At 28.2% G+C, this 15,015-nt stretch overlaps 5 protein-coding genes across 5 annotated transcripts; 4 read left to right on the plus strand and 1 right to left on the minus strand.

Annotated features, from left to right (window-relative positions):
• The first annotated feature begins 468 nt into the window (after window positions 1-468).
• On the plus strand, window positions 469-2,962 carry LOC113796218 (KIF-binding protein). The gene is made up of 3 exons (XM_027346444.2): window positions 469-1,026; window positions 1,085-1,630; window positions 1,706-2,962. The coding sequence occupies exons 1-3, from the start codon at window positions 551-553 to the stop codon at window positions 2,601-2,603; spliced, it is 1,920 nt and encodes a 639-aa protein (XP_027202245.2). The 5' UTR covers window positions 469-550; the 3' UTR covers window positions 2,604-2,962.
• Window positions 2,963-5,024: 2,062 nt separating this feature from the next.
• Window positions 5,025-7,516, plus strand: LOC113796212 (uncharacterized). The gene is made up of 4 exons (XM_027346437.2): window positions 5,025-5,293; window positions 5,388-6,098; window positions 6,183-6,299; window positions 6,363-7,516. Exons 1-4 carry the CDS (start codon window positions 5,161-5,163, stop codon window positions 7,190-7,192), a joined length of 1,791 nt encoding a protein of 596 aa, XP_027202238.2. The 5' UTR covers window positions 5,025-5,160; the 3' UTR covers window positions 7,193-7,516.
• A 447-nt stretch (window positions 7,517-7,963) lies between these two features.
• Window positions 7,964-9,385, plus strand: LOC113796206 (uncharacterized). Its single transcript, XM_027346430.2, has 4 exons — window positions 7,964-8,367; window positions 8,443-8,555; window positions 8,633-8,747; window positions 8,817-9,385. Exons 1-4 carry the CDS (start codon window positions 8,004-8,006, stop codon window positions 9,284-9,286), a joined length of 1,062 nt encoding a protein of 353 aa, XP_027202231.1. The 5' UTR covers window positions 7,964-8,003; the 3' UTR covers window positions 9,287-9,385.
• LOC142645048 (uncharacterized) lies at window positions 9,289-14,949 on the minus strand. Its single transcript, XM_075820193.1, has 3 exons — window positions 14,366-14,949; window positions 14,028-14,302; window positions 9,289-9,756 (listed from the first exon to the last, which is right to left on the minus strand). Exons 1-3 carry the CDS (start codon window positions 14,847-14,849, stop codon window positions 9,391-9,393), a joined length of 1,125 nt encoding a protein of 374 aa, XP_075676308.1. The 5' UTR covers window positions 14,850-14,949; the 3' UTR covers window positions 9,289-9,390.
• On the plus strand, window positions 11,685-12,222 carry LOC142645047 (uncharacterized). The gene is made up of 2 exons (XM_075820192.1): window positions 11,685-11,840; window positions 11,896-12,222. The coding sequence occupies exons 1-2, from the start codon at window positions 11,741-11,743 to the stop codon at window positions 12,198-12,200; spliced, it is 405 nt and encodes a 134-aa protein (XP_075676307.1). The 5' UTR covers window positions 11,685-11,740; the 3' UTR covers window positions 12,201-12,222.
• Window positions 14,950-15,015: the final 66 nt, after the last annotated feature.

Here is a 15,015-nt window from a genome sequence, read left to right on the forward strand (position 1 = left end):
GATTTTCGTTACAACAATTAAAAGGTAGCAGTATTGTTTATTGAAAGAAAAAAACAGAAAAAAATGGCTTTGATCACATGTTTTTTCTGAATACATAGCAGGTGTGGCATTCTACCATCATTGCTAATGCTACTACTTTTTTAATATTCTTTTTGCTGCTATCCAAAATAAACAATTCCTAATGCCACTACAATTTTATTTTATGAAAAAAATAAACAAAATGAAACCGAAAAAAATCGCTTCAAAATGAATAATCGTTCTCGGGAACATTTTTTTCAATAAATAATAGGATCCAGGATTCAAATAATTCTCGAAATCGATATAACAATAATGAGAATAACATTGAATCAATAAGAATTATTTATTTTGAGCTTGCGTTGTTTATCGTTTTGAAGAAAATCTATAAAAAGAATTTGAAGCAACGAACGAAACAATCGATTATATCGTTGTTCGTATGATGTTTCGATTGTTTTTATTAAAAAAAAAAAAAAAAAAAACAGAATGACAACAATTTGTTGATTTACGAACGTGTTCCAAATTTTTTTGGAATATGGCATTATCATTTAATGAATGGCTTTTATCGGTCAGACAAACGTTTGATAAATTATCGGATGATGAATTTCCACATAAAGTTTTGAAATCATTGGAAAATTTATCCAAACAATCGGATAATATTGTTGTTGATGATCAAAAATCAGATCGTTATTGGCTTTTATTATGGTATATTTATTTGAAAATTTATAAAATTCATTGTGAACTTGGAGATTTTGTTACTGCAAGAAATTATCTCGAAAAATGTCAAGAAATTTTGCATAAACAATTTCCGTTTTTTGGTTTAATTATCTTTCCAAATGATGATCAATCAACACCTCCATCCTGTGATACTTCAATGCGTAATTCATTCGCTGGCCTTTTAATTGATTTTTTGAATCAAATTATAAGTCAAACATTCAATGATGATATGAATAAAAATTCTCACCTTATTTCATGTTATATTAAAGAAGTTGAATCCATATATGATGAATGGTAAAGATATTTTTAATGAATGATATTTTATTTAAAATTATATTTTATAAATTATTAGGAATAATCAGAATCCTCATCCAGCTTTTATAGGATTTGATGATATATTGAGACTTGATGATCATATAATCGATTTGAATCAAATAATTGATAGTTTTACTCGTGAGCTAGATGATGATGATCCAAAACGAATGATTAACAATTTTCTTACCACAATGGAGCTTGCTGCACAATTCTATCAGGCAATCGAAATGGCCGAAGAATCGTCACACTATTGTCTTAAATCATTAATGCTTCAATATCCTTTACTGAATACTAAATTAACGAAAATTGATCATATTGATTGGGCATTAAATATGGCTACTTTATCACAATATTATGCTGGACAAAATCAATTCGAATCGGCTTGTCATATGATGGCTTGTGCTCGAAAAGTTCTCGATGAGACAAATGAACAAGTTAAACAAAATGAAATGGAAAGTTTTAAGAAAGCTCATGCCGATTTGGATATAATCGAAGTAAAATATTGTCTGATGATTTTCGATGAAAGTCGAGAATTAATTGATAAACCCGATTATAAAATTCCAACAAAATCTATTCAACCAGAGTAGGTTTCAATATAACGATTATTTTAATGAAATTTCCGGCTAATTTAATGACATTTTTTTTCGAAAAAAAATAGAAAAATATTCTCCCACGATGCAGATGTGATGAAAATGGAGGAACAATTTCCTAAATTTCCAATTCGTGATTATCAACAAGCAAAAAAAGCATATCAATATGCATTGGCTGCTATTGAACGAGCGAAAAAATTTTTCACCATCAATGAAAGATGTTCGGATCATATAAATTGTATTTTTGATCATTCATCCATTCATGGATCTATGCTTTCGTTTCTTGATGATATTGATTCTCGATGTAAAATGAATAAACGACGTATCGATTTATTTGAAGGATTATTAAAGGAAATTAGTCCAGATCATTTTATTAAATATTATCGGAAATTATTATATGAACTTGGTGATCTTTATTCTAATCAAGTTTCATTAAAAATGGAACAATATGAACAAAATTATCTACAACAACAACAGGAAATTCAAAATATCCGATCGAATGAAAAGGAAATGATTTCGATTGAACAAGAAATAAAAACAAAATTACGATTGGATAATGAACGAAATATTCATGCGATGAATAAAGTCAATACTTTAATACAAAAATCGATTATTTATTTTTATAGATTTTTAAGTAGTTTCAATGAATTTAATTCGGATAAATTGAAAAAAATTCCCAAAACAATTGATGAATTGATTCAATATCAATTACCTGATAAAATTAAAGATGATGAATATATTAAACCAATATTAACAGCTTATATGATGATTGGAAAAATGTATACAAATCTTTACTACATTAATATTGAACAACGAAAACAACAATGGACAATAGGTGGAAAATATTATTCCGAATTAAAATCCTATTTAGATCGTAATGTTGAACATCGTGAAAAATATTTTCAACAATATTATCAACAATTATTAGAATTACTTGAATTGATCCAAATACAATTGAATAAATGATGAATATGAAAAAATGGATTTTGGATGAGAAAACAAAAAAGTTTGTTCGATCAATAATTGTCAAAACATGTATCAAAACAATCAACTTGAATGGCAGTTAGATTCAATCAATCATCATCTTTTTGTTCAACTAACCAAAAAAAAATTGATTTTCATTTCATTTCAAAAACAGACATAATGAATTCATCAATCCGTTTAATGAAATATTTTAAATTTTTTTTTTTGAATTTAAATGAAAAAAATTGATGTCAAATGGATGTTTGGATGTTTGAATTATGTCATTGATTTTGGATATGGAAAACATGAATACCATGAATATTTGAACGAAACGAGATCATCATTAAAATTATGTAGACAGATGTTTTTTTTGTAATATATTTTTCTTTTGTTATCCAAAAATAATCATTGGTTGATTATTAATGTCATTGGTATTTATGTTTTTTTCATTCATTTCGTTCATTGGTCTACTGTGTATCGACCAACCGAAACAAATTATTTTATGGACATGATTATCATCATCGATTTGATGGTAATTCATTCATTCATTTATTCATTTTTTTCAAAATGTCTGGCATGTCTATGTCGATGTTTGTTTGTTTCTTCATTAAACAAAAAAAAAAAAAATAAAATTCATTCATCCGATCACCCACACTTTTATTATCATACATTTTTGTTTGATTGTGGTTTTTGACCAAACAAACAAACAAAATTAAATTCCAAAATTCAAAACATTTCATATTTTTTTAAAAAAAAGGGCTACGAAAAGTTTTTGATTCTTCAACCCATTTCGATGATGATGATGATCATCAATTAACATTGACTTTTTTTTTTATATAAATACTTTACCCGAAATGTTATTTCATTTCATTTCTTCATCCATTTGGTTTTGTTTCGGTTTTGGATTTTGTTTATCAAAATGTTTGTGTGTTTCGTTTGATTCATCATGTTTTTGTTCAATGATCATGATTATGAACTTTGACCGTCTCGTTATACAAACATTGAATTCGTTTTAATGTTTGTTAATATTGATTGCATACAACTTATGAATATTCAAACAATGCAATTTTTGATGGTAACATGAATATTCAAAACGAAAAAAAGAAGTTCTTTGACTTTCATTTTTCAAATTAATCTTTATTTCTTTTCTCAGTTTTCTATCGAATTCAATTCAATTGATTGATTATCGATATTCTTCAAGTAAATTTTGTTTATTTAGTTTCTTTTAACAGCAAAAATCGTCACAGCATGTGTATAATTGTGTGACCAGAAACTGAATGACACCTGTTGCCCGGTTTTCAGTTTTTTTGTTTTGTTTTTTGTTTTACAAAATGGAATAAATCATTCCAATTTACCATTGTAATCTTCATTTTGACTAATTAATTGTCGTTGTCGTTGTTGTTTTTTTAGTGAAATCATTCTCTCATGGCAGAGAATGAAATGTGATTGAGAAAAACAAAAAAAACAGTAACATCATGTTATGGTGGAAGTATTTTAGCCGAGAAAATTAACAAAAAAAAACCCTCTTTGTAAAAATGAATGATTTGTGAATGACATTATCAGCGATCAATGTTCTCAGTCAACAACAATTGTGTCTACCTGTCTTTCGTTTATTCAATTTGCATCCAAAAAAATTACCGGAAGAATCGAGTTGTCACAAAAAAAATGATTGAAAATTTATTATCGTCTGTCGAATCCAAAAAAATTGAATTGAATTTTTCTCATCGTCATCATCATTATTCATTCATTCTGAATGAATGAATAATACAGGGTGAATGATCAGATCGATATATCAATATACGCCTTTTGTTTGTTTGATATCACCAAAAAAAAAAAAAAGAAAGAATTATTGCAAACAACCAGAAAAAATATACACTCATTATTCATATCTGATTTGTGGTTTTGTCGTTTGTTTGTTTGTTTCTTCACTTCTCACCATCTCAAAGTTGTCCAATTTTTCATTCATTCATTCATTCATTCATTTGTTTGTTTGTTTTTGGCCATCTCTAGACCAGAAACATTTAAGCACCAGAACGAACGACAAATTTTTTTCTTTCTCTCTCTTGTGTTTACCATAAATATAATCGACCGTAAAGACAAAGAAATATAGCAGGAAAAATCTATACAGTGAAATTAAACATTCACCAGGAATATTTTGATTTTTTTCTGGGTTTCGTTGAATGATTTGTTCAATTTTTTTTTGGTTGAGGGTTGTTGGTTGTGTTTGTATTCGAGTGTGTGTCTGGCAAATCATCATCATATACCGTATACGTCCATTTTCATTTTCATCATCATTTTCATCATCAGCATAATCATTGTCGGCCAGGTCGGCTGCTTAAAATTCATTCGATCGATTCAAATTTCTTGTTGTTAACTTTTGTTGATTCTTTTTGTTTCTGAATTGCTGCATTTTTATTTTGTTTTCTCATACTGCGTTCAGATTGATTTTTGATTTTTTTGCCAAAAAACAGTGAAACAGAAAAACAATCTTTTGGCGAACATTTTGTGACAATCTTTATACTTTTAAACTGTGAAATTTGTTTCGAAAAACAAAACAAAAATGCAAATCTCATCTTGGATAGTGATACTTAAAACATACAATTGGTTATTACTTATATTGGCTTGCCAATGTCGACCAAATCTAATTCTAGCCAATCGTTTTCAATCACATCGTACACGTTTACTTGATACAGGTTTGTTGGAATTTTTGATTGATTTTTTTTGGTTGAAAAATTTTCATTTTAATTGATTGAAAATTTTGTTTGTTTTCCATTTGTTTGATTCAAGAACAAATTTATAAGGAAAGACCAAAACCGGTATATAATCCAAATGGTGGAAATAATTATGATTTGAATCGTCGTCAATATCAAGAATCATCCGATCATCCGAATATTCATCAATATAATTCGGGAAAATTATATCCAGATAGTAGTAATATTCATTCAATATCTACATCGGATCATAATCGTGATCATCATCATCAACAACAACAACAGCCGCATCAACAACAACAGCAGCAGCAACAAAAATTCTTTACAATTTTACATAATAATAAAAATGAACTAGAAGATAATGATGATGATTATTTGGATGAAATTGGTCATGGTTGTATGGCACCGGATCAACGATATGGTACTTGTTATGATGCATCAATTTGTGCTGAAAGAGGTGGAATACCGATGGGACGTTGTGGTGGTAGTAAAAATGGACATGTTTGTTGTTTATTTGAAATAACCTGTTCACAAACCATACGTGAACGACATGTTTATTTTCGTAATCCAAATTTCCCGTATTCATATGATGGCCAAAGAATTTGTCGTGCTAAAATACAAAAAATCGATACAACAAATAGTGTTTGTCAATTGAAATTATCATTTAATCAATTTGATATTGCAAAACCAATCGAAGGAAATTGTACACAGGATTCATTTTTAATATCCGGTCAAAATGAAAATAATATTATTCCACGTATTTGTGGCCATAATACTGGACAACATTGTAAGTAATAACTAAATGAGATTAATTTAACTGAATGAATTTTTTCATTTCATTTTCGTCAACAACAAAAAATAATAAAACAAGATTACATCGGTGTTGATGAATCCGGTATGGTAACATTACATATGGTTTTTCGTGGTGATTATCCACGTAAATTTGATATTCACATTGAACAGATTGATTGTGGTTCTCGAAAAACGGGTAATAAAATTGATTTTACATAATGAATTTATTGTTAATGAAAGTTTGTTTTCTATGTTATAGCTCCTGCACATTGTCTACAATATTATGAAGGAACACAAGGAACAATCAAAAGTTTTAATTATGATACGGATGAATTAACAAATCGTAATGATTTATCAAATGTTCTGAATGAAGGTTATCCAAACAATGTTGATTATATGATTTGTATTCGTAAAGAAACTGGATTCTGTTCAATTTCATATGAATTTATGTCTGATCAAAGTGGAGCGGTTTTTCCATTCTCAGTTGGTTTATCAACAAATCAATTTAGTAAACGTATTGGATTACATCAAACTGATGATTATGGTCAATGGACAACAACAGGAAAAATGTATTCAACAGTACAAACAACACAATGTGATGATGATTATCTGATTGTAAGCGGAACAAAAGTTTGTACAAAAATTGTTGATTCTATTGATGAACATTTAAATGATTCAACCAAAGAAAATATTGAACCAACTGAACCATCATCATTATCACCATCATTAGAAGATTTAATAACACCGGGTAATATAAGTGAAAATAGACCATATCGTAAAAATGGACATGAAAATCGTAATGGTGATCTATTAGAACATTTAGGTTCAGATTTATCTGGTGAAGTAGAAGAATTACGACGTCATCATCGTCAAGTGGAATTGTTTAAAGATGTATTAACACGTCGTTATCGTTGGATGATGTCATCGCCAATGATTCTACGTAAAGATTCACTTAAACGTTTACATCAAAATTATTTAATGACAACTGATTTTACACCAGGACCATTTCAATTAAGATTTGTTTCGAATAGTGTTAATAATGCTAAAGGATTTTATTTAGCTTATAGACAAAATCCATGCAAAATGTAAAACACTTATTATTTTTTTTTTTTTTTGCCTTTTCTTATTGTTTTTTTATTTCTCCTGGTATATGGTGTTTGGGTTATTACTTTTTTTTCTCCCCTCTCGATAGTAATTCTATGTCTTAATATTTTCTGGTGAAAATGAAGCAAACAAACAACAACAACAACAACAACAAAAAATCCTTGAATCCTAACCATAATCGACCATTGCTCTCTATACACACATATTTAACGAACAAACAAACAAAAAATGAATGAATGAATGAATGTTTTGGGCCTCATTACTTTTTTTTCCTAAATAAAAAATAAATTTTTCTTTTTCTTTTTTAAACTTGATAATGAAAACTAGTTTTCTTTTGCAGACACAAGTAATCGTTTCACTTTTTTTTTAAAATATTGATGTTGCGGTATTTCTTTAATATTCACTTATGATGAGATCGACGAACCTTAATTAATTAAACTTGGAACACCTGGAAAAAAAGATCAAAGGTCATCATGTTTATCAAGTGATGAATTAGTTTTTTAACCCTTTTTTTTGTCGAAAAATGTTATCCATTCATTTGTTGTTGGAGAAAAAAAAATCATGGAATCTGTTATTCAATAAATTCAGTAAAAAAAAACTTGATCGATGGGAATGACAATTTTTTTCTTGTTTTCTGATGACGGAAATTCCCCAACATCTAAAAACCACATCTTAAACCAGTATTCATCGTGAAGTTGAACTTCAAGTTCTTTATCAGAAGTTTTTTAAATTCACAGTATAAAAAGATTGAACATTCATTGGATTAAAATTCATAATAATATTCAGCATTTTGAATATGGCTTCGATTAAAATACTGATAATGGTATTGGCCATTTTTGTTGCCAATACAAACGTATTGGCAAAAAAACCAAATCCATTACCAACAATTCCACCTAATTCTTCAATTTTGAATCGTGTTCGTCCGAAATTACCCGTATCAACAACACCAAAATTGGTATTGCCAACAAGATTGCCAACAACATCATATGTTCCGGTTGTATCAACTTCAGAATTACCAGACTTATCAGTTTCAGAATCCAAATCAGCACCATCAATATCGATTCAATCACCACCATTACCATCATCTGATCAAACAAAACTGGTGTTAACCGAAGATAAATCAATCATACTTGATCGTTTTATGGGACCATATAAAGGACGTAAGTTCAATATGATTGAATACATTGAATTTAAATAATTTCAAATGCGTTTTGCATTCTTTTCATTAATTAAAGGACGAAATATACGAATCATATATGATCAGGATTTTCAATATAGATGTTTAGATGCTATGAATCGTAAACGTTTATGGCATGAAAATACACCACCATTAGTTTTAGGTGATAATGTAAGTTAATTTATTTGGTTCAAGATGTTTTAAAATGATTTTTTTGTTTTTTTTTTGTTTTTTTTTTTTGCTTCCAGTTTACACAATATACACTTGATCGTGCTTGGAGTATTTTAGGTGATATTGCCGAAGGTAAACGAGACATTGTTAAAGGACATTATCCATTTGGTGAAAGTTTTTTCTGGTATTATGGTAAATGTTGTTATTATTTTAATCATTTTTCACCGTAAATATTAAAAATTCACCTGTTATATACACTAGATCCAAATCGTTATAGATCGATTGAAGAAGCAATCAATACTTGGTATGAAGAAGAACGTCATTATGATTATGATGACCCAAGATTTTCTGCTAGAACTGGTGGTTTTACACAACTTGTATGGCGTGGATCACGTGAAGCAACATGTGTAAAAATTGAATTTGAAACACCACAAAATTATAAAACATTAGTTGTTGCTAATTTTTGGCCAGCCGGTAATGTAAAAGGTGAATTTCCATCAAATGTAATGCCCGTACGACGAAAAAGACCCGATATGATTGAACCACCATCGAATAAAGTACAAAGACCATGGCCACGTCCACCATATCGACCAACAACTGAACCACCATCATATCCAACACATCCATTATTTAATCATGATATTCATGAAATACCACAATCAGTAATTAAAAATCAACATGTAGAACAAGATTCACATAAAATTGTTGAAGAAACATTGAAAAACATTTAAATTAATCAATTGGGATACATTTTATTTACATAAAAATGATTAAATTTTGTCAATATCAAATTTGGGTTAAATAAATGAAATGAAAATGAAAAGCGAAAATGAATTTAATGTTTATCTATAGGATTAGGATCAAAAGTAGATGATACGGATGAATCATCCGCATCCAAATCATCATCATCCATCATTGTAAATAAAGTACAATGTTGTTGTGGCTGTTGTTGTTGTTGCCCATCATCAAAATTTGATCGTATCGATTGTGATGATGATGATGATGATTCACATGAAATTGGATCATTATAGGTAATTTTATCATCATCATCACCGTCATCGAATTCAATGTTTTCCGATCGATGATTATCAATATTATTTTCTAATTGATGATGATGGCCATTTTGAAGATTTTGTTGTTGTTGTTGTTGTTGATGTTCACGTTTTTCTCTTGCTCGACGATTTTGAAACCAAATTCTTACCTATAGAAAAAAAGTATTTCAGAGAAGAAGAAAAAAAAGATAAAATTTTTTGATAAGTTCTTTTCATTTGTAGATAAAAAAATGACAATAAAAAAAATGATGGATGATTGTTGTTGTAATGTGAATATAGTCTGCGTTTGTGTGACATGATCATGAATTCCATCATCAAATAATACTGAAGAAATCTGATATGATTTTTTTTTTTTGGTTGAAAACAAAAATTAACTATAGCCACCTGTTAACACTAACAATAATGATGATGATGATGATAATGATGAAATTGATGATTGTTTGTGAATTATTTTTTTTTCCTTTTCTTTAATCATTTTCTAGCATAATTTGTCAATTAGAAGTTTTCCCTCTTCTTCTTATCCTTTAAAAAAAGTAAAGTTCTTTTTTTGTTGGATTCTCAAAGAATAATTTTACCATTTGAATAAATTCAATAATCAATATTCAAAACAAACAAACAAATATTCGTGTGTGGGATATTTTTGACATTTTGACAATATTGGATGAAAGATTCATATCGAAAATTTTCCACCAAATCACAAACTGATGACAAGACTTTGACACAATTGAACAATTTTAAGTCAAAAGATTCATGTTTTGAAGAACCAGATTCATCAAACATTGTGGTAGGTAGATTATCATTATCCAAGTAAGTAAGTAAAAGAAAATATGACAATTATGATTGACGCGATAATTATGTATGATGGATTATTTTAGTGTCACCGATAAAATTCATATTTTTTTAAAACTTCTTCCACATCTAGAAATATACAGTGTGTGCGTTTCGTTTGTAATCGTTATCTTATCGATTTGAAAACGAAACGAAAAAAAAATGTCGTCTTGGTAGTCAACGATGATGATGACTTGTCTTTTGTAAAATGAGATGATCATTGATCAACAACAACGATGACATTTTGGTTGGTAAATGATTTTTGGCTACTAAGGAAAGGAACACACACACTGGACACACGTATATACATGGACAAGCCTAAATAAGATCCATAATCACCTTTTTTTTTGTTTGCTTGTTTGAAGAGAAAAAGATAATTTAACACACACACATCCTATTGATGTGATCAGATGAATTAGAAAAAATAGAGAGAGTACTTGTTACTTATTAATCAATCTTCTCGTTTTTCTTTTGCATTTCCATCTATCTATCTATCTATCTATCTATCCATCATCTAAAAGTCATTCATCTTTTCATTATTAAATAACATTTAAACAAAAAAAACCAGTAGCCAGGTAGGTAGATGAATAGATAAGCTTCTGGATTTTTTAATTTCAAAGAAAGAAGCCCAAAAATTTAGATTAAAAAATCTTCTTAATTAATTAATCATTTTTTTTGAGGATGGGTTCTTTTTTTTGTCAACCGAAATCTTGGCGACACAAACCAAGAAATATGTCTACAGCAGCAGGTAGATGATGCAATATTCTGTCGAAAAAATGATTTTTCGAAAATTTCATCATCATCATCAGTTTTTGTTGAAATAAAATAGATCAACAACCGAAAAATTGAGCTCATGATCAATGTCATGGAACGAACATTTTTCGTTTTGTTTGGTTTAATATTGAAAAAAATTTAAGGTGAAAAAGTTATTCAGATCATATGATATTGATATGTTGATATGTTGTAATAATAATAATATTTCAATGTCAAATCGATAATATTAGTAATCATTTTTGAATCAAATATTGATTGATTGATTGATTGATTGACATTTGAATATTTTTAAATTCATTTTCAAATTTAGAAATTTGAAAATAAAAAAAGAAAAGTAAATTTTGTCAAATCAAACAATAATAATCGATTTCTGATAAATCAAATCGGATCTTTGGTGGTTGTAATGATGGATATAAAAAACGTATAAAAACGTCGTATCCAAAATGGATTCAATCGGTTTGTTTTTTTTGTGGAATCAAATCGATATATTTTTTGATCTACTGTTATTGTTTTAAATTTGCTTTTCTAAACATGAATATATCATCATTTTCATTAATATTTTCTACATTAATCATATCTACGATTATAAAGATGATTAATGCTAATTATCCATATCCATATGGTGATACTGGTAATTTGATTTTGTTTTGTTGAATTCAATCAAAATTTTTTTTCTCTCTCAATAGGAATAAGAAGATATACACGATATTTACGTGGACTATTTAGACCACGTTATTATGGTTCATATCCACAAAATTATGGTCATCATCAACATCATTCATCAGGCAATGGTCTTCAACCATATCAACATGGTCATGGTCATGGTGATGGTGAAGAAGATGTTAATCATAATCATAACCATCGTCATCATCATGGTAACAATGATGATGATGATGATGATAATGAACATGGATATAATGATAATAATGATGAACATAATGATGGTGGTGCTGACGGTGTTGGTGATGATAATGAAAAATGGGCAAAATAATTGAATTGAATTGAATTTTTAATCAAATTGAATTTCATAATAAATAAAAAATGAAAATTATAATTGAAAAAAAATCGATGAATTTCCTATTTTGAAAAAAAATTTCTTTATAAATTTTGTTTAGTCGATCGATTGGTGGGTGAATGAAAAAGATATCGAATTAACAACAACAACAAAAAACTCCGACTCTTATCATTAATATTGATGTCATCCAATGTAAAATTGGAACAAGATCCAAATCAATGATTGACATCGACCGCGATCGGTAGCTTTTTTTCTTTCTTTTGTCAACCGCACGACCCTATTTACAGTATACTAATGTCAATCAATGAATGAAACCATTGTCAAAGATAAATAGATTGTTGCCGGGATAATTTTTTTTTTTTTGAAATTGAATAATCATCATGATCCGAATGATCCGATCCAACAATCTTATCCGGTATCATGTTTTTTTTTATTCAAACAACAAAATCAATTATTTTCTTTTGATCTACTATTTGTTGTTGTCTAGCCAATTTTCATTCATTCATTCATTCATTGAAAAAATATCTTGATATTGTTTTCATCATTAATAATGTAAGGTTACAAGGGAGAATTAGATAAAGAAAGGACATTGAATACGCGGACCCAACGGTAATTTTCGATAACAAAAACCACATAATAATGGAAAAAAGTAGATAAAAATTATCCAGTGTTATCGTTGTTTGTTTGTTTGTGGTTGTGGTTGTCAATTGTAATCAATTATCCTGAAAATAATTGTCCCATAATTGAAAATCAAAATGAAAAATAAGAGATTAAAAGAGAAAGAGAGAGATTCCCAATTTGAATGTCATTCATTTGTCAGTCAGTCGGATCTCTCTATGTGTGTGTGTGTGTGTAATGTTTACCCAGATTACAATCTCATTAAAGGATTAAATAAGTAATGACTAAGTATTTATCTCACATTTTCATTCACTATTCGATTGAAAAAACAAACAAACATTGTAATTTGTTAAGCATGAAAAAAATTGAAAAAGATTTTCTAGTTTGTTTGTATTTTTTTTCGGTATAATTTCATTCTTCTGAATGAAATATTTGTGATTATCATATTATGATTGGCGGAATATTTTGATAAATTTATTTTTTTCGGTTTGTTTGTTTGAATGGGAAAAAAAGAGCAACAAACAACCAAGAGTTAATCAACCATATATGATATTAGTGATAGGAGAGAGAAAAAACAAACTATAGTCGCCACATGGACAAGATAAATGTTTGTTTTTTTTACCGCGTGTATGAATTTTTTTGTATTTGTAAAATGACCGAATAAAAAAACAACAATGATAATTATCCTGGATCATTAAAAAAAAGACCAAGAGAATCTTTAACCGACCAACAACAACAACAACAACAAAAATTGACCATAATGATTGCCATCATTGTGTATTGATGAAAATCATCAGCATTGTTTGTTTGTTAATTCGGTAACATTTATTTGAAATTTAGATTAATTCAATTGTCAAAAGAGAGATTCAGTCAATAATTATTCTGATTTGCTTTTTTCCGAAGAAAAAATAAAAATCGAAAACTAAGCGAAACTTTGATGACAAAACAAAACAAAAAACGCATAACTAATCATGAGAAATTGAAAATGTTAATAATGAAAATGTTAAAATGTTATCTTCTGTTATTACAAGGTAATTAAGATTAATTAGATTAATCTTTTTTTCTTAACAAACATCCAAATTGATGTGTGTTTGGATGAGAACCGAACTAATTATACCGGAATTGATTAGTTCATGGAAATTTAAAACAAAAAAGAAAGAAAGATATTTTATTTTCTAAACTTACTCTTGTATCGCTTAAATTAAGACGTTTAGCCAATTGATTTACTTCCAAACTACTTAAATATTGTGTTTTTATAAATTTATTTTCCAATTCTTGAACTTGATTTGTTGTGAATGGTATACGTGGTCCACGATTTATTGGTCGACGTTTCAACGATGATGATGATGTTGATGAAATTTTTCCACCGCCATCACCACCACCTACAGAATCTGTCATTGATGCCGTTGATAATGGTGATGATTTCGTAGTAAAATCGACAGGTTTTAAATGTTTTTCATCTAAAAAACAATCGTTTTCTCATTAATTGAAAAACAAACAAACAAACAAGCAAAATTACTTACTTTTACTATCAGAATAAAATTGAAAAAAATTCAATAATGGTTCTTTGAAATTTTCATTATTCAATTTTGTTGGTGATCTTGATGAATCTTTTAAATCAACAACTTTTTGCTGTTCTTGTTGCTTTTGTTGTTGATTATGATGTTTGTGATTCCAATTCAGAATGGATTCAATACTAAAATTAGTTGTTGTACGATTCGTTGATTCATTGAATGATGTTGGTAAAGAATTTGTTTGATATAAATCATTTAAATGATGATTTTGATGCGAACGATGATTATTTGTAAATAAAAATGGCATCATCATAAAATTCATAAATGTATTTTGATTATTTGATTTCAAAGAATTTTCATTCAACCATGATTCAGATTTTGAAATTTTATTTTTTGAAAATAATTTCGGATTCTGTTGTTTATCATCAACATTTATCATTGTTGTTGATGATGAACAATAATCTTGAAGCCTCAGCGATGTTGCTTTTTTCATTGAATATTAAAAAAAACACAGAATCAAAGAATAATGGTCCACGATATGGTTTTTATGGTAGATTTGAAAATACCGCAGCCACCGGTTGGTTCACAACTATAGTGTTTTTTGGTTGTTTGATGGATGGATGATATTAATGATTTCAATTATGATTATTAATTATATT

Source organism: Dermatophagoides pteronyssinus, unplaced genomic scaffold (assembly GCF_027571235.1).
Source record: "Dermatophagoides pteronyssinus isolate colony J.1.1.1.1 unplaced genomic scaffold, Derpt_VIB-CSIC_2022.12 sq0006, whole genome shotgun sequence".
NCBI classification, from domain to species: Eukaryota; Metazoa; Arthropoda; class Arachnida; order Sarcoptiformes; family Pyroglyphidae; genus Dermatophagoides; species Dermatophagoides pteronyssinus.